The sequence below is a fragment of the Moschus berezovskii genome, chromosome 12, assembly GCF_049115385.1.
Source record: "Moschus berezovskii isolate FMDL1 chromosome 12, NW_MosBer_1.0, whole genome shotgun sequence".
NCBI lineage: Eukaryota > Metazoa > Chordata > Mammalia > Artiodactyla > Moschidae > Moschus > Moschus berezovskii.
Genome location: NC_142471.1, coordinates 28,522,190 through 28,549,139, shown reverse-complemented (window position 1 = coordinate 28,549,139; position 26,950 = coordinate 28,522,190). Strand labels below are relative to the sequence as shown.

Here is a 26,950-nt window from a genome sequence, read left to right as displayed (position 1 = left end):
GAGGGGCACCCTCCCGGGTGCCAGCCAGATTCTGTTCCCTGACCTCTGCAAGGGGGTGACTCTTTTTCTCTAGGTTAGGAACAACACTAACAGTATCTAACATGTCCCAAGAACTCATTCAGTCCTCACAACAAGCCTGCCAAGCGGGTGCATTTTCAGAGGAGGTGACTGAAGCATGAAGTAGGCTGAATGGTGGCCCCCGAAAGACACACCTACTGCAACTTCCCGGGAAGCTGTACATGTAGCCTTACGGGGAGAAAGTGACTTTGAAGATGTCATTAAGGATCCTGAGAGGAGGTATCCTGGATTATCTGGGTGGGCTATAAATCCCATGACAAGGGTCCTTACAAGAGAAAGGCACGGGGGTGGGCTGGGGCGCAGATTTGACACAGAGAGGAGAAGGCCATGTGAAGTTGGAGGTGGAGACCAGAGTCCTGCAGCCACAAGCCAAGGGACACTTGGAGCCACCAGAAACCGGAAGAGGTGGGGAAGGACCCTCCCCTAGAACCTTCAGAGGGAATGCAGTCCTGCTGACACCTTAATTTTGAACTTCTGGCCCCCGGAGCCGTGAGAAAATAAATTTGTTCCTTAAGCCACCAACTGTGTGATCATGTGTTTCAACACCCTAGGAATCAGCTACAGGGACTGAGATGACAAACCCACTGCTGTCGGGGCCAGGAGTGTGCGGTCCACAGCACACACCCGGGCGCGTCTGCCTCCGGGGCAGCCATCCTCTGCTGCTGCCCACACTGGGCAGGCGGAATGGGGCCCAGGGACACTAGATGTTCTGATTCCTCAAGAGAAAGCAAACATCTGAGCTTCTAACTAAAATCTCCTGATTTTTAAATGTCTAAAACTATCATTTCTTATGAAACATGAGACGGATCAAACACGCCTGCGGGACGGACTGGGCCTCTGCATTCAGTGATGTGGGCTCTGCCTGATTTCTAAGCCTTAAGTATTCAGGGGTTCTGCCCCCCCAGTTCCTGGAAGGACCCTCCCAGTGCTGGGTCATCCTTCTTGTGCCCAATGCTGCGTGTCCAGGCAAGGGCGGTCACCCCAGGGAGGAGCACAGGCAGCTGGTATTGGCTGAGGACCAGGGGTGACTCTGTCCTTCTTCCCAAGTCAGCTGTCCACCTACTGGGGTCAGTGAGTTATCCTGAGGTAGGTCACTTTGTCCTCCTGAGCTCCTCTCCGGGATCAACCTCTCAGTGGCCGGGGGCACTGCTTACTTGCCCCGTCTGGGGACAGTGTGAGCTGGCTGGCTCCATAGAAGGCCACAGGCTCTCTTCCTAGCCAGTGCTTCATGCGAAGGCTGAACCCAGGGCTGGTGATGGGCCTCCAGAGGGTGGTGTGGCCACTCCAGGGTGGGAGGAGAACAGGGCATGGGGGAGATCTGGGGAGCAACTGCAGGCTGGCGGGACTGAGGCCCAGAGAGCTCACTGCCTCTCACCCTGAGGTCACCACAAACACCGAACAGGGCGCTCCTGTGAGGACTGGGGCATCTGGGGGACAGGCCTCATCACACCCTTCTCGCCATCTGCTGTCCTCAAGGGCTCCCTGCTGCCTGGGAACCAAAGACCAAACTTCCAGCTGAACATTTAGGCCTCCACAAGGGGCCCTACCTGATCACAGCCCCTGCACCAAGGGACACCCAGACACAGAGCTCTCTCCCATCTTCCAATCCAGGCCTGAAATGCCCTCCCCTGCTTCTCCACATATGGAAATCCAATGTGGCCCCCAAGGTGGTGGGCAGCATGTCTTGTTTCTATCAGCACTATTCTGCTCTCTTAGGCAAGTCTGTGCCCTGAAGGTCCCTCTGAGAAACTTCCCTTCCCGACTCTGAGGCCTGGGATTCCAGGTGGGTCTGACAGCTCCCCCAGCGAAAGGGACAGACCCAACTAACTAGCACATCGCACCCTCTCTTGGCCATAATGAGGGGTTCAGAGACAGGTGCTGGGACAGATGGGACTAATCAGAGCTCATCTGAGGGCTTCTGCTGCGGAAGCTGGGAAAGATACTAGTGCCAGTTCCCTGGGGCTCAGGGAACTCAGACTAATGCTGGGACTGCAGCAAGAACCTGTCACCAAGTGAGCCAGAGGATGGCGCTCACACACAGTGGGCAGAGGTGCCAATGCAGAGAGACTGAGGCCTGTGGTATCATCTGAGCCCCAAAGCCAGTCAATAGTTAAAGCTCCATCTCCCTGTGGACCAGTGTGGTTTTGTGAGCCTATCCTGCTGAAGCTGGTTTATTTAAAAAATTGGCACTAATAGTCCTAATTAATCCAAAGGCACTCCCAGAGGCAACTTCCTTCAAGCAGCCCATCTTGATCACCCCCCTCCACATGTTTCCACCACGCTTGGTGCTTGCACTCTTGGGCCACCCCTTCACACTTTTCTGTTCTGTTCTAGTTTTGCAGTGATTTGTCTACATGCTGGTCTCCCGTCTGGCCCCCATGTAGCCCCCACCACACCACCTTAGCATCTTGCATGTAGCACCATGTGCTGAGCCTCACGGCTGGCAAGGTCATGCTACTATACTGAGGGTCTGGTTGCCCTTTCTCCATTAGCATCAGAGCACAGCTTTTGCCTCAAGGCCAGCTCCTGGAAGGGCACCCATGTAAACTTGGTGGGTGGGCTGGTGCTCACCGATGGCCTCCAGAACGAGCGTGTATGTGGCTGTGGTCTCCCGGTCCAGGTTCACCACTGTTCTCACTGTGGCATCGCGGTAGCCAACACTGAACTTCCCATCCACGTTTCCACCTGTGGGAGAGAGAGAATGAAACACTGCTCGGGAACCAGGGAAAGGTGGTGGCACCCAGCTCAGCTTCTGAGCCAGGACACCACAGGGCTGGTCCAGGGGTGAAATGCTGTGTTGTTCACTCAGTATTACCAGGGAGGGGAGGTCCTAGGGGCCTCTGATGAGGGCGTGGGCCTGCCTATGTAGGCTGAGGTGAAGGGTCGAATGCCCAAAATCCTAAGGGTCTAACATGGTCGAACACCTGCTTTGCACCAGTCACTGCATCTCATTTGTGCTGTCGTGACTTCACAGAGCAGGAAAATGGTCCTTTAGTGAGGTTATGGCGTACTGTCACCTATTCGGGGTGTAGTACTCCAACTGGAAAGTCTGGTTCCTGAACTCATGTCCTTTTCCACTCTGCCACCTGCCTGTCTGGTAGAAGGGTCAGGGCTTTCATATGTGGTTGAGGACTTTGGGGTCAGTCGAGTGGTCTTGGGCTCTCTGAGTGGGGATTCCCGGAGGCTACACAGAGTAAAGAGTGGAGGTAAGTGGACAGGAGACAAGTGTTACTGAGTCCTCCTGAATTCTGGGCCAGGTGGGAAGGGGGATGGTCTCCCCTCCAAGGAGAGGAGAGGAAAGGACAAGCGTGGAAAGGACTCCATCCGAACACTGTGGAGACCCTTCCCTGCCAGCTGGGAGGCAGTGTGGCCCTTTTGGCAGCAGAGGGCGTCACTGAACTGGGTTTGCTTTAGCTTGGCTTGGGAATGCTGTGCAGCGCCTGGCAGAATCTGCAAAATTAAGATCTGAGAAACCTAGGGCTGGGGGTCTCTCAGGTCAGCAGGGACTGGCCACTGTGAGGCGCTGGGAAGTCATCCCAGAGGCTGCCACCAGGTGCTCCCTTGTCCTCACATGGTTTGCCCCTGGAGAATGCAGTGACCCCCGAGTCTCTAATAACTGTTTCCCAGTGTCTGAAGCACCATCTGCAAGGGGCACAACCTGGCTGCAAGGGACAGGGAAGGAACTAAGACACAAGTAATGCCAGAAGCTGAGCCATGGCTGGTGCCACCTGGGGGTCTTGATAACAGCCTTCTCCAGAGCAGTCTTGAGAATAGCCTGCAAGGAGCTGGTCTGAAGGTGTGGGGCCTCCTTCAGGGAGGGGAAGGAGGGAAAGGATCTGGAACGGAGAGGTGGAGGCCTGAGAGGTCACCTTGGTGGCAGCAAGCTGGGGGTGGGTTGTAGCCTGGGATTCCTTACTCAGGGCAGCGGCGTCAGGGAGGCTGGTGTGTGCAACGTATGTGTGCATATGAGCGTGTGTGTAATGTGGCTGCAGGCAGGCCAGGGACAGAGCGAAGACTGAGCCAGTAAAACAGCTGAGGGGAGGACTGAGGGATGTGAAAGAACTGCCCTGCTCTCTTCCATGCACCCGAGCACCTCTCAGGTGTGCCATGGACTGAGGAATGCTGGTGGACTGTTCTAATCCAGGAATGGCTAATGCATAGCATGTTTGCCACCACCTACCAAGACTACTGCCGTTGCAGACATCACTAATCGATCACAGCTCACTTTCTCCTGTGGAGCCAGGACATGGCCTCATAACATTTCTCCACAGCTAAGTGGTAGCCACTTGACACTTTTAAGCTAAAATCATTTCACTCAGAGATACAAAAACTATTTGTCTCTAAATAGATGAAAATTTTCATCATGAGTGAAAGGCACCCTGGGAAGGACTAGGTCACATTCCTCTAGCCACTGCTTTGTTACCCTGATGTGGGATGGAGTTGGGGGCAGGGCTTCTCCCCAGGAGTCACTGGCTCCACCACCCTCTAGAATAAACCTCAGGAAGACTCCTCCATCATCTGATAGGTACAGAAGGCACCCCTCACCCCCACCCCTGGCAAGAGAGCCAGACCAGAGGGACCCAGGTGCAAAGCCTTTGGGAAAAGTCAAGAGCTAATCTTTGAGGCCCCAGCAGGGGCAAAAGGCTGATGGCCAGTGCAGGTCCTATCCCCTCTTCCCGAGCCCACTCCCGGCTGCTGCTCCTCTGAGGGGCAGGAAGGCAGGGCCACACCTGTTATGAAGTAGCTGAGCTCAGCGTTGAGGCCCACGTCGTTGTCGGTGCAGTTCAGCCAGACCACCCGGAACTCCCGTGGCACGTCCTCCGACACGGAGACATTGTACACGGCAGGGAAGAAGGTGGGTGTCTCGTCATTCACATCCAGCACTGGGGGCAGAGTCGGCACTCAGGGCTTGGCCTGGCTTCCACCCTCAACTACCAGCTCCAAAGGCAGTAGTTCATGCCACAGACCAACAGGAAACATATTTCCTAGGAGTCAACACCTGCTGGTCACAGGCCGAGGGCCCCCACGGCTGCTGGGGCCAAGAGAGAGCTGAACAGAGATTCTGCCCCTTCCTGTAGCTCATTCCATTGAAACCCCAGAGTCTCTCTCCAATATGTGCCTAACAACGACAATGATGACTGTGATGACAGTCACCACATTCCTCCACTCTCCCCAGGCGCCAAGCCCAGGCTAAGAGCTTCCTGTACAGGACCACATGGGCCCCTCAAATCATCCTCACTAGGCACCCATCATTCGGCACGCTATATAGATGAGGAAGCTCAGAGGAACTGAATGACTTGTCCAAAGTCACACAGCGAGAGAATGGTGGGTGGGGGTCTTGGGGAGGGCTGTCCCCAGTTTATCCCAGGGAAAGTGGTTGGCTTTGAGAACTAGCCCCCAACGTTTAATTTCCCTTACAGATTTGTTTTGCAGCTCTGCATGTCAGGCCCCCATTCCTTTGGCAGATGACCTAGGATGACCTTCATAGTGAAATGAGCCCCACCCTGCTTTGGCTCCTTTTTGTGATAACACCGGGAGAAATGATCAGCTCATGGGATGACATGGTTTCTGCTGAGTCTTGGAAAAAGAAAATCTGGGGTCGTCTTTGAGAGGGCTGGACATCTGCCCTGTCAATCACGGGCACAGACATGGGTCATCAAACTGGCATGAGGAACCCCGAAGCCTTGGATCAACAAGAGAGTAGATGTTCAGCTCTCTCTAGCCTCCATCATCTTGGGTCATGATTAAGGAAAGTGAACGTTTGTGCCAGGCCAACTATTACTACCCACTCCCCATCCCACAGAGGCCAGCAGGAGCCAGGATGGGACCAGGCCTATCCGAGAGAACTCCTGCTTGTCACATTCTGAACTAATTTCCCTGGGACTACTTCTGGCCCCCTGGTAAGAATTCATGTCCACGTCCAAGTTTTGTCCCAGAAATTAAAGATACAGGCTGAGTAGGTGAGAAATAGTAACCCTCCTCAGCCTGGCCCTGCCTTGCTGGAGGGTGGAGACAGTGGGAGTTATCGAGAGGGCCCCAGCGGGTGAGAAATCTTAGGGAGTCTGGGAATCCCAGCTGCCCTCTTCCCAGGAGATGCCCTTCCACAGCAATTTTAGGCGTTCCCTGAATACAGGAAGGGAAGTTTCCCTTTACATCTCCAAACAGGAAGACTGTCCTTCCAAAGACAGACAAAGAGCTCTGAACCTCCCTGCCTGCTCGTAACCCCGAGGGTGCCACCCCCTGCTCAAACCCTCTCTGATGCTGCTGGGATCAAATTGGGGGACCTGAGCAGTATGTCCAGGTCACTGCTCCTGGGCTCTGGGACCCAGAAGTCAGTGACCAGGTAGAGAGAAGGCCCTGCTGGCATTTTTGAACTGGTGGAGACACGAAGGGTTATGTTGAATGGCTCCAGTTGAAGAGGATGCCCATTGGCAAGGCAGTCTGTGCTGCCTGGACAGTGGACAGCAGTGGTGGGCATGGGCTCCCAGCCAGCCTGACATTGCCCCGGAGCCCATGCCAGGCCCTCAGCACAGCAGGAGGCACCCCGCCCCCTCACCTCGAATGGTGAGTGTGCTGGTGGAGCTCTTGGAGGGCGTGCCTGCGTCGCTGGCCACCACGCGCAGCTGGTACTCGGCGATGCGCTCACGGTCCAGCTCAGTGGTGGAGACCACCACGCCGCTGCTGCTGTTGATGACGAAGTCCATGCGGGGCATGCCCACCTGCATGCGGTAGGACACCAGCCCGTTCAGGCCCTCGTCCAGGTCGATGGCCACCACCTGAGGGACAGGAGGGGCTGGAGTGAGGTGTGGGGACACTAGTGCTGATGCGCACCCCCTAGAAGTGCCCCCTCCTCCCCAAAGACACGGCTGCTACCCCGGAGCCTCAGGCCAGGCCACTGCCCACAATGTGGCCTCCCAGATGCTCTTCAGGGGGTCAGCACGTCTGAGCTGAAAGGTATACAGATACAATAAGTGGGGCTGGGAGTGGGAGAGGTGGGAAAGGGGCTTTCCAGAACAAGTGTCCAGGTCTACAGCCTTCTCCCTTCAAAACCCTGCTCTCCTCATTAGGAAGCTCTTCCAGACTCACTCCAGCTGGCTCAGGACCCTCCAAACTCAGGGGTCTCCCTCACCTCTGACTCTCACATTGCTGGCTAGGAGCAACTGTTAACAGCTCAGACCCTTTCAACTATGTGGAACTCAACAAAACAAAATGCTTGACAAACAGGATTCCCTCCCATGCTCTGTTCTATTTGTAAGACAACAAAAATAAGATGATACAGCTGGGTTTTAAAAGTCATTTTAGGACTTGATTAAATCCTGGCCATTTGAGGACACATGTAGGCCAACCTCCTCTCAGTCCTCAGGCTGCTCCCAACTGTTACCGCTTGCACCTCCAGTGCTGATAAGAGATCCTGACTCAAGACTCTGATATGTTGAAAGTTTTACAGAAGAAGATTCAAGACATTTGAGGAAAAATGTGCAAAAACAGTTAAAATAAGAGCTTTGGATCTAACCAAGACTCTCAGGATTGAGGGGATTTCCCAGGTGGTGCTAGTGGTAAAGAACTCATCTGCCAATGCAGGAGACTTAAGAAATGTGGGTTCAATCCCTGGATCAGGAAGATCCCCTGGAGAAGGGAATGGCAACCCACTCCAGTCTTCCTGCCTGAGAAAGCCCATGGACAGAGTAGCCTGTGGGCTACAGTCTATAGCGTTGCAGAGACTTGGACACAACTGAAGTGTCTTAGCACGCACGGCATGGCTCAAGATTGAAAGTCAATGTTAGTGTCATCTGGTCTAACTTACATCCAACAAGCTGGACAAGAAGAGAGTATCCAGACTCAACTGAATGGTTTCCTCAGTGGGGGACTCACTACTTCTAATTTATCTGCACACAGCTCTAATCCCTGGGCAAAGTACTTTTGCACATTCAGCAGAAATCATTATCAGCTGAGGTTATAGAGGGGACCTGGGGAACTGCACAGCTCAAGTTTGAGCCCTCTTTCTGGAGAAGGAAATGGCAATCCACTCCAGTACTCTTGCCTGGAAAATCCCATGGACAGAGGACCCTGGTAGGCTGCAGTCCATGGGGTCGCAGGGAGTCGGACACGACTGAGTGACCTCCCTTTCCCTTTCTGTATCTAAAGACAGCTTCCCAGTTAAACACTCCCAGTTCCTCCAACCATCTTCACATGACTCTGAGCCAGTTCCTCCATAAACTCAGAAGCTGTGCTGTTGGGCGTTTCCTCCCTCTCTAGTCTGTGAGTCTAGAGGAGAACCTGGTCTGGAGGCTCCTCCCTCCTATTTGAGGGGGACTCCTCCTTAGGGAGTGGCTGCAGTTTCCTGGATTGCAGCTCCCTCTGCTGGGGGTTTGGGGAAAACGTTCTGTTGGAGAGAGAATGCTCCCTGGAACCTTAATCTCCTTTTACAGATGAAGAAACTGAAGTACAGTAGGCCTTCAGGGCATGGCCAAGGTGAACCGTTCTGGTATCTTGACAAATAGCCCTGTCTTCTTTGAATGGGATCAGGCTAACCCCTTGCTATGGGATCCTGCTCTCATGTAGAAACCCTCGTGACAGACACACACGTCATGAGTACATCATTTGCTGTATATTTGCTGCAGTCCAAGTGCCAGCTTGCTAGCACATATGTCTGATTGGATCCCCATAACATGGCCAGCCAGGTACTATTCTGATCCCTACTTCACAGGCCCAGAGTGGTTAAACTGGGAGATTCAAGTCACCCAGCACATCGGTGGTAGATTTGGGAAGACTACTCCAAAGCCCACCTCTTAACTTCGAGGGCCTTTCAGTGTTTCTAAACAGCCCCATTAGGGCATCACCTCCCCTGAACGTGCACCTTCAGGGCCCGCCCCGAACAGAAGGGTAGTGAAGTGGGAGGCAGAAGGCCCAGGCCCATCTCTTCTCGGCCACAGCGACTTGGGCAAGTCTCTTTAAAAAAAAAAGTGGAGGGATCCCACCCACCGTGTGGGGCTGCCTGGGGGCTTACGGGAGACGGGGCTGCCCATGGAGACAGGCTGTCTGGGCTACACTAGTCTGACCTTCTTTGTGTTCTAGAACCACCTACAGAACCACCTATAGGCAGGAAGTGTTGAGAGTCTCGGGCCAGACCATCATAGTCAGGCCCTGAGAAACGATCTGGCTTCCCAGAATTCTGTCTCTGCCTTTATCCATCTCTTTGGGTGCTTTCCTTCAAGACCCAACTCAAGCCCCTCCTCCTCCAGGGAGCCTTCCATTTCCATCTCTCAGAGCACTGGCTCTCCAAGCCTGGAGTGGATTGTGTCCTGTCTCAGCTGCCCCTCACCCGTGCAAAGTGCCCATCACGAGCTGGGCACACGCAGCACCCACTGCTCCCTGGCTGGCAGGTCGGTATACGGTGAGGAGATGACAGAGAGCAGGATCTCAGGCCACGAGAGGGAAACTCACCTGATAGACAGAGACCCCTGCAGGGGTACCTTCAAGCACCTCGGCCACAAAAGGCAGGTTCTGAAAGGTGGGGTCATTGTCATTGAGGTCCAAGAGGTTCACAAACACTGTGGCACTGCTGGTGGCTTTCAGAGAGGGTGTGCCACCTAGGGGGACAACGGAGAGGAGAGGGGAAGAGGGGTGCGGGAGAAAAAGGGAGAGGGAGAAAGGTGATTCAGAGGCCTTCCATCCCAGTGGCCCCTCCAGGAGGCAGCCTGGGCCTTGCACCTTCCAGCCCCTCTCTGCCCCCTAAGGGTGCTCTGGGGGTCACAACTGGGAAGTGGGTGTCACTCCTCTCTTGAGGATCAAGTTACAGCCCTCCTGGGTAGGCCCCAGGATGGCCAGAGGACACGCACTGGGGGAGGTCCCCAGGTCACCGAGGGTCAGTGGCCACAGCCCAGGCGTGAGGGGCACGTACAGTCTGTGACAGAGACGATGATTTTGCGCATCAGCTCCGCCTCGTGGGGGTCAGGATTCTCCCGGTCCAGCATGACGTGGGTGGTGCGGATCTTGCCTGTGCTGCTGTTGAGGCTGTAGAACTTGTTGGGTGGCTGGATGCTATACACCAGGGTGCCGTTCTCCCCGACGTCTGGGTCCACGGCCACCACCTGCCGGGGGGGGAACTGGCCCTTCAACTGAGCCCAGCCCAGGGAGGTGTCTCTGTGGCCTGGGCTGCCTGCCTCGGTTGTCTGAGCTCCCATGCTGGGTGCCCCACTGCCTGGGCACAGGAGGCACTCCGGCTCAGACTCAGGCATTGGGTCTCCCTCCTGGCTTTAGCAGGCAGTGTCTAGGGGCTGGGAGGCAGGAGGTTCGGAAGATGAACCACAGAAAGGTAAGTTCCTTTCCCCACTTAAGCCGCGGCTTCTGAACCCTAACAGCGATACCTACTACCCACCAGCCTGTAGGAGCGCCCTGAACCTCACAGGCCTTCTCCACCTACTGTGTCAGCAGTCTGAGGGGAGGACTCCTAGAAGAAAGCCCTTGTTACAGACGAGGCACAGCGAGTCTCTCTAAGTCTCCCAGCCGGGACGTGGCTCTAGAATCTCTAGCAGGCAACACTGTCAGTGCCCCTCCTTTCCAGACAAGTGGGGTTGATGTATTCATGGGCTTCTGGGGGAGCAGGGAGTCCCTGTAGCCTATGGCCATGGAATTCTTCAGGGTGGGGGCTAGGGAGGGCTGGGGAATCCAAATCCTTGGCTGATCTTTTGAAAGGATCTGAAACTCCAGATTTTGGGATCTGGCTCCTTCATCATCAAACCCTTTCTTCCTTCCTTTGGGACTTTAGATTGTGAGGCAATTTGAAAGCAATTCGACCTCTGTGACACCAAGAATGACAGGGCATGGGAAAGGAACCATGGACAAGCCCCCTGGTTTGAAGAGTGGGTCCCAGTAAGTTGGGGCCAGTCATGGGACTGGGGCCGGGGTGGGGCTGGGGGAGGGAGAGGGTTGAGTTTCTCTGGAGCAGGGGATGCCATATCCGAGAAGGGGGAGGTCTTAGGACAGGGGCCCCAGACACTATGGCCCCTTTAACCTTCCAGCCCCACTGTGGTACCCCACTTGTAAGCCCGACTCCATGAAGGGATCAACCTGAATGCTGACCTAATCCAGGGCAACAAACCCTGTAGCCCATTCTCTCCCAGGTCCCTAGGCCCACCAATCTCTGCTCATAGGGAACTCCTCTACCATCTACCTCCCACCGGGGAAAGCAGAACTCAGAGAGGCCTGGGCCAGACTCAGTATCACACAGCACCAGCCGTGGAGCTGACCCAGCTGCCACCCTAGAGCCTCCTGAGGTTCCAGGACAGCAGGGGCACCCACCCGTCAGCTCATCCCGACCCTGGGCTGTGGGGGCCACAGCAGCATCCAAGATGGACAAGATCAATGGGGTGTGACTGCAGTCCCAGGGGCTGCATCAGGACGGTGTCATTCTTAACTGCAGGACACTCGGGGATGACAGCCTGGCCTTGTCAGCTCCTTCATCTTACTTGATGTGGGGCCTTTTGTGCTTTGGCAGCAGAATCTGTCCCTCCTCTGGCTTAATCCCCAGCCAGAGGCATCTCAGGGGCCATTAGACCAGAACAGACAGATGGATTGTCCGGCTGAGGGCGCCTGTCTGCCCCTAGGCCCCAGGGAGACAGGGAGAGAGGCCAGTGTTGGCTCTGACTCCAAACCACCCAGGTCTTTTTTCACTTCAGAGAGTGGGACATGGCGTTACTCCCACCCCACCTGCTCAGCCCATCTTCTCCATTCCCAGCCTTGCTGTATCCAGCGGGCAGGGAGGTGGCCTCAGCCTTCCAGGCCTGGAGAGCCCTCACTGTGCCGTGGGCATGGGACTAAGTTTCCCCAGGCTCTATAATGGGGGCCCAATCACCGCTGTATTGACAACAAGAGCTCTGTTCCCTAGGCTCTCCTGTTATCATTTTGGCCAGGCAGTCAGCCCACTGATAGACAGAGAAGACTGGAGAGGCTTGTGTTTCTACAATGCTTCTCTCAAGGTAGAGGATGGAGATAGCTTTTATTCCCATTTTTATGGATGGGTAAACTGAGGCAAAGAGTAGCTGAGCCACCCTTTCTAAGACAGGCACACTAGCCTGTTGCTGAGTGTGCTGATACACCTTTTCCTATCCCCAAGTGCTAGAGAGGGGGAATCTTGGGCAGCTGCTTCCAAAGGGCCATGGTTGGGGGTGGGTCCTGACTTCTGGCCCTGTGGCTCACTCCTGGGTGGTGGGATGGTGTAGGGGCACAGGAGAAGGCGGTGGGCTGGGACCCCTCCTGTGAGCTCCCTGCTGGGTGATTGTGCAGAATCTCACCACTTTCCCTTCATTTATTTCCCATTTCATGCCCGTCATTTTTCTCCTGGCCTGACGGGGAATAATTCTCTCCCTCTCCCCTCTCCTTTATTTTGCCGGAGGGCTTTGAAAGGCTCTAAATCAATGCCCATCAGCCAGGTCCTTGAAGGAGGCTGCAGGAGTGGGAGGGAGAGTTGGGCCAAAATCTTACTTGCAAACAGAGAACAGCTGCTCTGCAAGCTCAGGCCCGTGCAGGTGCACCCGGGCACACAGACACGTGCCTGGCCAGCGCCCAGTGCACGGGAACACGGCACACGCACATCTGAACACAGCTCTGAAGACAAAAAACACTGACTCACCCTGCACTTCAGGCTTTAGAAGCCGTGGCCAGGGCCCCCTCTAGAGGGGCCCTTGGGAAAGTCCCAGGCCACATGTCCTCATCTCCCTCTGACAAGGAAGACTCGACCCCACCTGTTGGAGTGGGGTGCTAGGTAGGATGGGGAAGAAAGTTGAACAAGTCCATCAACAGCTCTCATTCACAAATACTGAACCTTACAACGTGCCAGGCACTGTGCTAGGTACTGGGGCTCAGCCGTGAGCGAGACAGGCTCGATCCCAGCAGGGGAGGCAGCTCTCGTTTGCCGACCATTCACTGTGTGCCAGCGTCTCTGTGTATTCTGACTCATTAAATACGACCACAGGCTCATCGAGTGGAGACTTTACCCCCATTTTCTACTTAGGAAGGTTGGAACACAGAGAGGTTAAGTAACTTGCCCAAGGTCACACAGCTGGTAAGTGGTATGGCTGGGATTAGAGCCCAGACCTTTGAGTAGGAGAAGAGGCTTCTCAATTAATCACAGCTACGCTGCCTCTCAATAAGCAAGCAACCTAAACATAGATTGTGGAGTCAGCTCTGAAAGAAATGGAGGGTAGAGAGGTGGTATTTTAAGCTGGGACAGATGGAGGAGAATGAGCCAGCCATGGAAAGAGTCGGGATGTGGGGGAGGGGTGGAGCAGAGGAAGAAGAGGGCATCCTGTGGGGCTGGAAGAGCTTGTGCAGAGGCTCCAAGGTGGGAAAGAATCCAGCAGGTTCAGGAAACTGAAAGTCCTGCGTGTGTTGGGGGGGGTGTGTGGTGGGTGTGCGAAGGTGGGTGGGACATCAGTCAGAAGCTGGGCTAGTTTCTTTTCCATTGAAATATCACCTCCTCCTGATGTCACCGCTGGGTGAGCTGTTCCCTCCTTAAAGACCACTTTTCTCGAACCCCAGCCACAGATCTTACCTCACTCAGGGCCATTATGAGACCTTAGAAGTTCCCAGGGGGCCCCCTAGAAGGCATTATAATATACCCACCTATACACACATACATATATTTTAAGGCTATCAAATCTGAAAGAATTTTTATGACTATTCCTTTTGAAATTATTTTGCTGTAACAAGCTCAATTAATGTATGGGCTTCTTGATTTCTGTCATCCTGAAAAATCATCACATTAAAAAAAAATTCTCCAGAATTCTAGAAAATGAAGCCTACAACTTGTCCTTAAATGCAATGAAATTTTCATACACCTTAAATAATTGTAACTTCTAAAGTTGTCACAACATATGTGGCAGATGTTTAATATAACAAGCTTTAATTCTGTCTCTGTTCTTTTTGAAATTCTGAGTCAGTAACATTTTTTTTTTCAGGTCTCAAACATGACCCTGAGTAGTGTAGCTGAGGTACCCCAAACCTGTGGCTGTGGACACCCACGTCTACTCAGGGTTGAGGGGTGGACTCACATGTCCTTCTCCCCAGAGTTAATGTGGGGCGGATCTTGCAGGCCAGGCAGGTCCAGTAAGGACCCTGGCTTTTACACAGGGTGAGATGGGAACCAGGGGGGAGTTTCAGCCTAAGAGTGACAAGCAGCTCCCTGAAGGCAGACAGGAAACTTGCTGCATCCCGAATTCCCGAGCCTGCCAAGTCTGGCATACAGTAGGTGCTCACTAAAGGCTTGTGGGGGTTTCCTGGAGAGTGAGGCAACACTGGGCAGCAGGCCTCTGGCCCACTGTCCATACCTGCTCACTGCACAGAGGATGTGAGGAAAGGCTGGAGACCCAGAGAAGCCTCTGGGGCCTGATCTGGGAAATGCTTAAGCCAAGAAAGTACACTCCCAGCCCAGCAGACCTACTCTTCGACCAGCAGGTAGACTCTTTGATAATGGCACCCCTGAATGCTGTCCCATGCAGTCACTTTCTCCCCTCAGTTTCCTCTGGGAGGAATTTCCCAGACATGTAAAGCAAAGGTAAGAGTTGACCAGAGGTAGGTGTTGAGAGGTAGGCATTCTGCCCCAACTTTTTGGAGTCTCTGGCTGGGGTTATCCTGGTCCAGAGTCCTAGTGTCCATAAGGTGGCAGCAGAGAGTGCCCATCGGAACTGGGAGTGGTTGCAAAGTCTGGCTTTGCGCTGGAAGGATTCTCCAACCTAGGACTGAGAAAACAGATTCCAGATCCTGTACCCTACTGGAATCCCTGGGAGGGGATCCCACCAGAGCTGAGAGTCATTCGTATCGTTAACATGTAGAAAGGAAGACAGGACAGGTGTGATGGCCAACCCCTCTCCCTCTTGCTCTCTCTGTCCTTCTTCCAGGTTGACATCTCCCTCCATCGAGACCTGGCAGACCTTGTCACTGCTGCCTGTGGTTGGTGAGGGTAGGGGTGGGGAGGTTAGGCATCACCAGTCCAAGACTGCCTGCCCTCAGGGTGGGGCAGCCTTCCTGAAGAACTGGATATGAAAGTTTACCATCCCTTCTCCCATCCCACCTGAGTTCTCCAGTTTTTCAGGACCTGGGCCACCTGTCAGAGTGCCCGTGAGCCAGCAGAGGGGCAGAGGTCAGGTAGTTTCCTCTTGCTTGAGTCAACTAGACCCTGGTTTGAATCCTGACATGATCTTTTACTATCTCATTAGCTCTGTGATCTTGGGCAAGTCCCTCAAACACTAAGTCTCCATTCCCTCCACTGTACAGTAGAAGCAGGGAATCCATCTGCCATGATGTGGGATCCCCATGAGGATGAGAGAATCCATGAGGTGTGCCTAGCACAGCACCTGGCATGTCCCAGACATTCAATAAATGGGAATTTTCCTGGTGGCTCAGTTGGTAAAGAATCTGCCTTATGCAGGAGACCCAGGTTCAATCCCTGGGTGGGGAAGATCCCCTGGAGAAGGAAATGTCAACCCATTCCAGTATTCTTCCCTGGAGAATCTCATGGACAGATGAGCTTGGTGGGCTATAATCCACATGGTTACAAAGAGTCTGACACTACTGAGCATCTGATCATGTGATCATGTCAGATTCACAGGGCTGGCTGGTGTATGTGGGGCTAGACACTGGGGCGTAAGTCTCTCTGAATGAGGCCAAATGGGGTATAAGCATGAGGGGGAAAGAAAGCCTCATATGAATCCCAGCACATAGAGAGTGGGATGCTTGACCCCGGCTTTGCTCAGCTTCCCCAGGGCACTGCTCCCCTTTCTGGACACCCTGAGGTTTTATGGTTGCATCTCCCATTCCTTATCCTGAGTCATATCCTCACACGCAGCATGCCTAGGAGCCTGTGCAAACCTGCAACATCTCATGCCAGAAAGTCCCTGGGTGCACTCTGAGCCCCCTGCTGGGGCAGCCCTTGGCTTGCTGATCCAGACGGATGGCTGCAGTGACAGAAGTGAGGTAGAAGGAAGGTGCTGGAGGCAAGGCTGAAGCTTGTGTTATTCGAAGCAGAGTATCTGTGCCTTGCCAAGGGAGGTTCGGGGCTCTCCTGAGGAGGCGGCCAGAGTCCTGGGGTGCCAGGGTAGGGGTGACCCCGAGCTTAACCAGCCCTAGCCTCTTCGGCACTGTTCTTGGGCTGCCAGTGCTCCTTTTGATGAAGTCTAGAGCCTGCTGTCTCTGAGCACTGTGTGAGGGCTTTCCTCCAATTCTGGCTACCTTTCACCATCAAGAGAGCGTCTGGAACTCTGCTCTGAAAGCTGACTTGGAAACAGCTCCACAATGGCAGGCCCACGGGACTCACGTGGGAAAGGCAGACACCCATCAAACAGCCACCCGGAAGCTCTGCTCCCCACCACCACTTACCGTGGTCACGTCAGAGTCTGGAGGGGTCATCTCCACCAGGTTGATGTAGTAGGGAGCATCCTTCCAGGTGGGGTGGTTGTCATTGATGTCCAGGAGGGTGATGTTCACCTGTGAAACCACACGGGGCACTGTGGGATGCACCGAGCTGAGCTGTGCAAGGACAGTGCCCATGCTAGGGACACGCTCAGATGCCTATGGGCACTTTGGCCCTAATTCCACCAGCTCCACCCACTTTGGGGGCCTCAGGAGAGACCCTGAGCTTTCAAGAACAGAATGGAGCCTAGATCTTTCAGGGGGTTTAGGTGCTGTCCCATTAGGAGACAGAGGAATGGATGAAATAACTCCTGAAATGGTCCCTGCCACCTGGGATATGTTCTGTCCACCCCGAGTCTTGGTTGAATGTGACTGACAGGGTGTGGGAGATTTGCAGTGGGACATCTGATAGGAGCCACAGAGCTTCCCCTTTTAGTCTCAGCTACAAGCCAAGCAATTTCTCTGCTCACCTGCCACCCAGGTAAATTATTTATAGAATTCTGAGTCCTATTAGCAGGGGCCTCTCATGACTGAATAGAGCACTGGGGATTTTTCTGCCAAGTGGCTGGCCAAGTAACAGCACCCCCAGCCCCTCTAGCTGGATAAGAATGGGGGCAGCTGCTGTGGATCGGGTGAGGGCTGAGGAGAGAGGGCTCCAGATGGACTGCAAGACAGCAAACGAGGATAAGGAGGGGAGTGGCCGGAGTGACCCGTCAGCTGCTCTTCCTGCTTCCTGCCCCACAGCAGGAAGGTCTCACCCCGCCCTCCTCTGCAGCAGTTGCAGCAAAGAGCTCAGTTAGGACCCTCTAATGGCTCTCCTGGAGCTTCTACTCTCAGAGGCAGGAAGGCCTTGGGTGGGGCTCTGGGCTTCACGGGTCCTACCTGCTCATGGGAGGGACACCTGGGCATCATTTCTCAGCACCGCAAGGTAGGGGTGGGTGGTGACAGGCCCCCGGGAACCCTCAGGGCCTGCCTCCTGTTCTGAGCCACTCTTCCTGGCAGTCCTTTCTCCTGTTTCTTGGCAGGTGCCAGGGCAGGGAGGGAGTTATGGGGCTCATGCCTTCTGCCTAGCTGGTCTTTGGGGGCAGGAGAGAGTATTTGTTCTTCCCAAGCACCCCCATGTCTTTCTTCCCCTAGCTGCGAAGGCCCCAGCGCTGACCTTGGCTGACAACGAAATGGTACCTGCCACCCTCCCTCCATGCCCACAAGGCCTCACACTGCCTTGGGACACAAGTGTCCAGGGGCCTAAGTGGTACAAGCTGAAGAAGAGCTGGGGGTGGCAGCCTGGCTGGCAAGTGGGGAGCTAGGGGCAGGGGCTGGCTGAATGCTCACAGTGGCAATGCCGGTTTTCTGGTTGTGGCCCACGCCCCCGTCCACTGCCCGGACGATGAGGATGTACTCAGACTTGGTCTCACGGTCAAGCAGAGAGGTGGTGGTGATTTCACCTGCAATAAGAGAAGGGTGAGTGAGGGATGGTTTGGGTGGGCCAGGGAGGGAATGGGGAAGGAGCGGGAGAGCACAGTGTGAGAGAGATGCTTGCAAGATCAAGTGACCTGTGTGAACAGGGGGTGGTGAGAAGGTGCTCACAGGGCACAGCAGCCATGACTTGGGAACCTGGATTCCCAAGAGCTGGGCAATATAACCCCAGGAGGAAGAGCCATTTTCAGATGCGGAAAATCGAGACAGATTATGGGATTGGGGCTGGAAACCAGGGCAGGAGAGTCATCTGGCCTCAAGCTCAGTGACAAAGGACTTCTCACTTAGGCTGCGGACATCACCTCACTGGCTTTATCACCTGGAACTAGTCACCTAAATCCCCCGTGCCTCAGTTTCCCCATCTGGTTAAAAGGAACAATTATAGGGCCCATCTCATAGGGCTGACATGGGATTAATTTGGTTCTAGACTTAGAGAGGCACCTGGCACTGTTTATTCATTTGGTTATAGAAATACAACAGGACTGAAACACGCCGAGGGCTTCATGCATGTTCCAACTCGTGGCTCATTCTAGACAGCTCAACCTATAGTGGGTTGAGATTTAATATTAATAGCTATAAAATAGTTTCCTTAATTACCTTGTACGAAACAATGCTTTGAATGTTTTAGTGTATAAATAAGTTATTCTACTAAATATAAGCATTTAAAATAGACCATAAACTTTGTTGGGTCAGAAAGATCCCCTGGAGAAGGAAATGGCAACCCACTCCAGTATTCTTGCCTGGGAAATCTCATGGACAGAGGAGCCTGGCGGGCAAGAGTCGGACAAGACTTAGTGTTTAAACCACCACCACGTAATCTTTGTCATTCTGTTTTTGGCTCTTCTTTGTGTTTTGGTATAACTAAAATATGGAAGTCACGTGGTAGTGGTGTTACAGTAAATGTTTGACGACTGGATTCCCAAAGGAAAAATATGGCATTTGCTGATTTCCCGGGTTATAAATATTCCCACCAGGGCCCATTTGAAGCTACCCACTCGGTAGCTCTGAACTTGGAGTTGGGAAGAGATGTACATAACTGGTTCTCATGAGCAGGCATGAGGCAGCACAAGCCAGCTTCAGTATAGTCTGGCGACCGGGCCATGTACCATCTCACGAGGGCCACTGGAAAGAGTCGGTGCTCTGAGGACAGTGAAGTCCAGGTATGACTTCTGATGACTGTCCTTTCCAGGAGCTTAGCCTGGGAAAGTTAATTAATTTCTCTGAGCCTCAGTTTTTTCATCTAAAAGAGATTAGTAAGATTTCAAATCAGAGCTTTGTAAGGATTAAATAACTATAGGTGAAGTTTCCAACATTCAGAAAATGCTCATTTCCTTCCAAGGGACTGTGAGGGTCCTCCAAGGGCAAGGACTGTGTGCTATCCCCACTGACTGAGCTGTGTGACCTGGGGCAGGTTACTTAATTTCTCTGTGCTTGGTTTATTCTACTGTAATATAAGGGAGCTGGGCCAGTGGTCCCTAGGACTCTTCCACTCTCATATTTCCCCTTCCTGCCAGGATAAGGAAGCTGGGGTTGGGGGCCAGGGCACTGAAGGTGCTAAGGCCAGGAACAAAAGCCTGGCAATCGTTTGCCTGCCAAGCCACACTCCATGCTGGGGTGGTGTCAATTAATTGGCAGGGCGAGGAAGAAATTAATCTCTAAAAAGTTTTAAACATGAACTTGTCGGCATGATAGATGGCTCCTCCTGTCTGGGAAATTAGATCCAATTAAGGCCACCTCTGTGGAGTGGGCCTGGCTAATTTGACCAAGGTGCTCAGAGGAAAACGCTTACACCTTTGGAGCTGAAGGAGCCGTGTTAAGGCAGCAAGAAAATGTGCAAGTCGTTATTAAAGGCCCCAGGGTGGAGCTGGAGCCCCTGACTGGGGAGGCAGGGTCAGGGTGCCCGCCACTGTATCTGGGGGTGGCACAGGGCTCTACATGGCTTTAGAGAACAGAGCGCTGAGAGCCTGGGCTCTGAACTCAGACGTTCAGGCTCTGCGAATCCTGAGCCCAGTGATTTAACCGCCCCTCGGCCTCAATTTCCTTGTAAGGAAAATGGGGATGTCATGAAGCTAAGACCTGCCTCAGAGTGGTGGTGATGTTGGTCAAAGCACTTAGAACAGTGCTGAGTGCCTGGTTAATATTCCTTAATGACATCACTCTGAGCGCCCCAGAAACATAGACTTCTGAGGGTGGAGGCTCCTGAGAGGTCAGAGGGAAGCACCGGCTTTGTCAGAGGTGGAACAGAAGGCGCAGGGTGGCCCTGGATGTGTTAAGTCTTTGTACACGTCAGCACCAGCCATCTGCTCCCCGAGCTTCCAGGAAAGTGGGGTGAAAGAGACTGAAGGCAGACTTGGAGCACGGAGGCACACACAACAGGAGACTAGATGCCCTTCTGGGCCGCTGACCACCCGTGGTAAGGATGGCCAGTGTCCCTCAAAGATTCCTGCTCCCTTCCCAGGCCAGGATGATTGCTGGAGAGGAGCTGCCAGGCCAGGGACTATGATGTTGCCCAAGCCTTCCTTGCGTTTGGCAGGGCCATTGCCTGGTTCTGGCCAATGGGATGTGGGCACAAGTGATGTCTTTTACCTCCAGGTCTGACCCATAAACATCTCCTTACACAATATCCCACATTTCCTTTTCCCTTCTGCAGTGACCCTGGAGCCACAACATGGAAGGAGTCTGGGTCCCTGAATCACCATGTGGAAGACTGTCCACCAAACACAGCACTGGATTGTTTTGTGAGTTAGAAGTTCTATTGTGTTAAGCCACTGAGGTTTCAGGGCCTGTTCAGCATCTACAAGTTCCCTTACCTAATACACAAAGGAGAACTTGGAAGTGGGGAGCCTTGCACATCCACTGAGCTAACTTGGAGCCCTGTGAGGGTGAGGCCATGCCTTATTCCATTCTCTTTCCCCAGCACCCAGCACAGCACCTGGTGGAGAGCAGGCCCCCACTGACAGGTGAGTGAAGGTATGAACGAATGCTCAGAGGCCTCTCATTCCTTTCCAGCTTCTGACTTGGAAGTCTGGGGTATCTTGCTGCTTTTTTCTGCCCTGCTCCCCTCCCAGCCTCAAGGAGGACAGAAAGCTGGAGGGAGGCAGGTGGAGAAATGAAGAAGAAAGGAGAGTTATACGGGCCGAGCCGGGAGCTGAGGATGGGGGCCCCAGGGTGTAAAGACCAAAGAAGATAATGCTAACAACCTAACTTAGTCAGTACTTACTGTGTGCCAGGGACAACTCCAAGTTCTCTATGATGACTCACTGAAGTCACACAACAGCCCTACTATGTGTATCCTCTGTAGGTGGGGAAACTGAGGCACATTTCATGTTAGGAAGAGGAGCCAGGATTCGAGAATGAGGTCAGCCGCTGAGACACTTAGGCTTGAAGAAAGGTGTCCTTGAAGAGCAGTGGTTTAGACAGATAATTGTGAAATGGAACATATTAAAACCTAACATGACTCTTCACCACCAAAAGACATTCTTTGGTGAATGAATTCACGTTGTGATCTTTTTTTTTAAGATCAGTAATCTCACTCGGATATTTTAGGGATAAAGCCAAGTGCTCCAAGCTGGACTGCTCAGGAGCCTCTGGCCCAGAGGACGGTCCCCGGGGTGGGTATGGAGCATCAGCTGAAGGTGCAGAGGACCAGGCCTCACCTGAGCGGGCATTGATCCGGAACTGGGAAGAGCCCTCCAAGGAGTAGATGATGGACTCCTGGCCATACTCCCGGGAGCGGTCCAGGTCTGTGGCATTCAGGAACAGCACCGTGGCTCCTTCCGGGAGACAAAAGGAGTGGGGTCTGCTCACCCTGGGCTCATAGCCCCAGGCTCTGGGAGCAGGACAGGGCACAGGAAGTGGAGAAGACCTCAGAGGGCAGGAGGCATGCCCCAGGGGCCATCTAGGGATGAGAGTGGGCTCCACCACCTGCTCCTGTGGTCCATATTCCTGGGCTGTGTGGGAACAAGGCTCCATGGGAGGGAGTGGAGCCTGGGAGGGGTCAGGCCCACCCCCTTCCTCCCCCAACTCAGTCCTGGTCCAGCCCCAGAGCACACCACTGCCCCACCCCATCCCTCCCTGACTGGCCACCACAGTAAATGAGCTCAGAGCAGCCAGCTTCGACTTTGACTCAAAAAGAAATGAAGCTCCATATTAAATTATTCTAAATTTATTATATTCAATTTTGGTCTTATTTTATCTTGCTTAACAGGGAGAATTTGTAAAGGGTTTTTATTTTCTCTTTACTGCCCAGTTAAGGCCCTCACTTTCATCTCTGTGAAACCCTGGGTCAGGGGTTCAGCCTTTCCAGTGGCCTGCCCAGACTCTGAGGGCAGTCTTTCCTACAGCCATGCCCCCCAGGCTTCCGGCTCCCTCCTTCCAGCTCTGGCAGGGTGGTGAGAAGGGTGGATGTGTGGCTTTCGAGAGTCACCATGCGCTGGCTGGAATCTGGTGGGACCTCTGGCAGATGCCTTATTTTGTCTGAGCCTTAGCTTCTTCCTCTGGAAAATGGGTATAACTATAACTATATGACTTGTGGGGTGGCTGGTGGGGATCCTGCGGGATAAAACAGGTGAGACACAGGTCTGACGCATGTCAGACCACGGTATCTATCATGCCGGTGAATCAACAGTCCCTGGGGGGTGTGAGGGCCGGGCAGGGGGAGGTGGACAGTCAGGTCTTTCTGGGTCCCTCTGGACAGCTGTGGGGCCTCTGATCTGACTCCTAGTCTTATCCTGACCGGAGGACAGGCACCTTTGCCCTGATACACTCCTTTATCCCAGCACACTTAACGTGGAAGAGGATTAAGTGCAGGATGAAGGCCTCTCCTTATCAGAGAGGGTGGGCTGGGCCCAGCTTGGGCCCTGTCCAGCAAGTCATCAGACACCAGGTGGGTACCTTTAGAAGGTCTCTTCAGAAGGCCCGGCAGTGCTAGGGAAGGTTACCTCTGGTTCCAGCTGCTCCCTGACTCCTCTGCTATCTCTGACTCAAGGTGTCCCAGACTCCTACAACTGTCTCTACTCCAGCTGTCTGATTCCAGCTGTCCCCTGGCTCCTCCAGGTGACCCTGACCCCTCCAGCTGCTGTAGTAATTCCTGACCTGAGTCTCCCCTATGGAACATCCACTCAGGGTGTAAGGGTAAAGCTCTGGCTTGCTCTGAAGACAGCTCAGGTTCCCAGGTATCTGAGTGTGGAGCTGGTGGCTCTGGGTCTGCAAGCTGGGCCCTGGCCCTTGAGATGCAGCCCAGGGAGGAGCCTCCAATTCTCTCCTCACCTAGGAACACACACTATCCTCCAGGGTGACCCCCTCAGCCATCACAGGCCCTGGGACTGGCCTCACGCCCCATAAACCCAGAACTTTCTGGGCACTCTTGTTTACCCGATGTTGCTGAATTAATCCTCAGTCATTATTTCTGAAGGACAACTAGCTACAGAGGGTGCAGGGACCAAGTGTCCAGCAGAGTGTCTGCTCTGGAAGGAACTGCCGGCTGGCAGACAACCACACATCTCCAGAGGTTCCACTTGTGGGAAACACAGGGAGGGCAGGGGCCTCTGGCATTTATGTGCAAGGTCAGGGCTGCATCCTGAATGCTGTGCCTGCTGTCCTCCCCGACCTGGGCCATACCTGCCATGATGTTCTCCACCACAGACACAAAGTAGGCAGGCTTGCTGAAGGTGGGGGGGTTGTCATTCTCATCCTGGAAAGAAAATGAACAGGCTTCAGGAACCAGGGAGGCAGTCTGGACTGGTCACTGCAGGGAGGCCGGACACGACTGGCACCAAGGAGCTCTGCTGACTGCAGTGTGTCACGGAGCCCGGTGGGGTGTCACGAGGCAATCAGGTTACCCTCCAGCTGGGCTACAGTTCACAGTGGCAGGACAGGCCTTGGAGAAACGTGAGGGAGTCGAGGAACGGACGGTGATGGCCAGAGCATTGGAGAACGAGGTGCCAGTTGGGACTGCCCGTAACTCCCAGTTCACCCGGCTCTCCTGTTGGTCTCCCACCTGAACTCCAAGTCCACTCCAGTTCTCTCAACCTCAGCTCATCAGCCCCACACTTGGACCTTTCCATCCAGCTCCACCAAGATGCTAGTAGAAGGTTCTAGGAACCCTCCTATCAATGTTCGCCCTCTTAGAAATGAAGGGAGAGAGGAGTATCTCAACCCAGAAGATACTGAAGTAGGCAGGTAGGGGGCTCTTAGAGCTGGAATTCCAGACCCTTCTGCACACACGTAAGAACAGCAGCACCTCCACCTGCTTGAGCAAACCCGGTCCAGAACCCCCAGCTCCAGTTCTGGAGCAATCCTCCTCAGGCCCAGCCTGCACCAGTGGCCAGAAGATGGTGCTAAGTCAGTGGGTTGACCCAGCAGGGTGGGGCCCGGGCCCCAGCCTCTGCCTCCGCCTGCTCCCAGAGCTCCTCCACAATCAGGTAGACTCCCTTACCCTTGAAGACTCTGGTCCTCAGTGCTCATCAACCATGTTTGCAGTCACTCGGTGAGAGCTCCTCCCTGTTTCTTCTTGGAGGGAGCCTCGCTGGCCCACATGACTCGGTGCCTTCTCCCCCTTCCCCAGGAGCCCAGCGTGGAGCTCAGGGGGTAGACTGGGTGGCAGCCCCATGGGGAGTCTGTAGGCTTCAGCTCTCATTGATGCAGACTCTCAGGGGCCCACTTCTCCCCTGGACTGGGAGCCCTCTGGGGGAAAGGCTCCTGTAGGGAGCCACTCTGCTGGAGTCACTCACTTCTGGCTGAGCAAACAGGTAGGAGGTGGCTTGAACACCACATTAGGAATCAACTATTTGATAAGACAAATTTAAAAAATAAATAGAAAGGAAGGAGACAGCCTGATATCTGGCTCTCCACCCCTTGGGACGTCAGAGGCTCCTATCATGCAGGGACTGCGGTGCCTAGAGAGCAGCGCTCTTGTCCCCCAATCTGGCCCCTGGCTCTGGACCCCACACCGGTTCTCGCTGACTTGTTCCTCTCCCCAGCCTCAGAGCACTGGCAGCGTGAGGCCCCACCTGATGTCTGATGCCCAGCAGCATGCCTGGTCAGCCCTGGTGTGGGCACGAGTGCCCCATATACATATATATTTAAGCCTTCTGCTTGGCTGCACGGAATGGTGCGGAGAATGTCAGTGACAGAGCATGAGGCAGAAACTTATTAGCGCTGATATTTCCCCGGATCCTGGTGCTACATTCGCTATTAGTTCTAATTCAGCGGCTCCCTCTACAAAAGCTTATTGTCCCCTAATGGGAAATCTACAAACCGAGTTTGACTTCTTTATTAAAAACCAACAAGCAGTGGATGAAAAGGAATCACCTGGCCCCCACTCCGGACCGCTCCTTGCACAGCCCTGTCGCCTTGATCTGCCTCTCCCCACCCCCAACCTGAGCAGTAAATGCTGCCATCAACTCCTTCATCTCTGCTGGGGCTTTTTTTTTTTTTTCTTTTCTGTTGAGAGAAAATCCCTTTGGAAGAGGGAGGAGGCAGCTCAGCCAAGTGACAGCTACTTAAAAATCACCCACATGAAAAACCAACCCAGAGGCGGTGACCTTTTCAAGTGTGGTCCTTAGACACAAGTGACTGTACTGTCCCAAAGCTCTGCTCGAGAGATGATGCTCACTCAGAGTCAAGGTGGTACCTGTCTTTGTTACCAGATCTGCCCTGCTGCCATGGGCCAGGGCAGACCCAGAAGGGAAGTACAGGGTCCCTGCTGACCTGCATGAGGTTGTGAGGAAATCTGAAAATAGCACCCCTTCTGTTGAACTGAGGTGGCTCCAGGCCAGGGCACGGGTTGACTTGCTTAGAGGACAGAGCCAGCTGGACTCCTGCCCTCACTTGCCCTGGACATGGAGACCCCCGCTCCCTGGTGTCAGGGAGGGAGGCGGAGGCTGCTGGTCACTCTTCTATTCACAGTAGATAAAGGTCAGTTCTGTCTCTGGGCCATTCACTTCCTGCTCCAGCTCCGTGTGAGGGGTTGAGGCAAAAAGAGAAAGAGACCCTCCCCAGGTCCTTTCTTAGCCGACCACAGGTTGGGAAGCGGGCTGGGATTTGGGGCAGTCCCTGGAATTCAAGATCCCACGAGGGCAGATTTTTGAAGGCCCCGCTACTCAGAGAGTGGTTCCCTGGCCAGAAGGATCAGCGTTTCACGGGAGCATGTAGAAATGCAGAGCCTCAGCCCTTCCCCAGATGTGCTAAGTGAGAATTTGCATTTTAAGAAGATGGCTGGGGAATCCACATGAACTCTGAGGCACACTGGTCTCAGTCACATGAAGACTGGGATGTCCAAGCCTCCAAGCCTAGGAGTGTGGTGGGTAGAACGTGAGCCCAGGAGTCAGACTGGTCAGACTTCAAATCTTGGCTAACTAGGACTGGAGGTAAATTCAAATGCCACTTACCAGCCAGAAAGTGAGGAAGGCACTGGTGACCTTGCACCAGCTATGCTCCCTCCCTGAGCCTCAGCTGCCTCGTCTGCAGAATGGGATCGAGAGAGCCTGTGTAACGTGAAAGCAGCTGGCATAGCACAAAGCTCAAGAAGTTTGAATTTCCACTTGGTCAATGCTACGTGCCCATACCTGGGTAGCATAGAACACCTCAACTTATTTCCCTAAACCTCCCCTACTCTCACCCTCTTTCACATCTGTTTCCAAAAAGTCAAGAGCAGGTCCTTCTCTGCCCAGCTGAATTCCTAGAACTCCCTGTGCATTAGAGAGCCTGGTGCATGGATGCTGCTACTGGAACACATCCGTCTTACCAACAGTAAGATGGCCTATGTTACTGGAGCCAAGTGTCACCCACATGATCACGTTTAATCTTCACGACAGTATCATGAGGCAGTACCATGAGGATCCCCACTCTTTAGATGAGGAAGCTGAGGTTCAGAGAGGAAAAGAATCCCAGGTCACATGGCTAGAGGGTGGCAGAGCTGAGTGTCAAAGCTATATGCCTCCCAGGCCATGCTCCTCTCTCTATTCAGTGTCCCTTTGGGGGGAGCAGG

At 53.8% G+C, this 26,950-nt stretch overlaps 1 protein-coding gene across 1 annotated transcript in view; it reads right to left on the bottom strand.

Annotated features, from left to right (window-relative positions):
* Window positions 1–26,950, bottom strand: part of CDH23 (cadherin related 23) — a 442,755-nt gene that overhangs the window by 104,333 nt on the left and 311,472 nt on the right. Inside the window, exons 18-26 of the mRNA XM_088841955.1 lie at window positions 23,581–23,653; window positions 21,618–21,734; window positions 17,818–17,930; window positions 16,453–16,560; window positions 9,980–10,169; window positions 9,523–9,668; window positions 6,635–6,854; window positions 4,809–4,961; window positions 2,650–2,763 (exon numbers count right to left, since the gene is read on the bottom strand). Of these exons, the coding sequence (XP_088698081.1) occupies window positions 2,650–2,763; window positions 4,809–4,961; window positions 6,635–6,854; window positions 9,523–9,668; window positions 9,980–10,169; window positions 16,453–16,560; window positions 17,818–17,930; window positions 21,618–21,734; window positions 23,581–23,653 (1,234 nt within the window). The remainder of the gene's footprint in view (window positions 1–2,649; window positions 2,764–4,808; window positions 4,962–6,634; window positions 6,855–9,522; window positions 9,669–9,979; window positions 10,170–16,452; window positions 16,561–17,817; window positions 17,931–21,617; window positions 21,735–23,580; window positions 23,654–26,950) is intronic.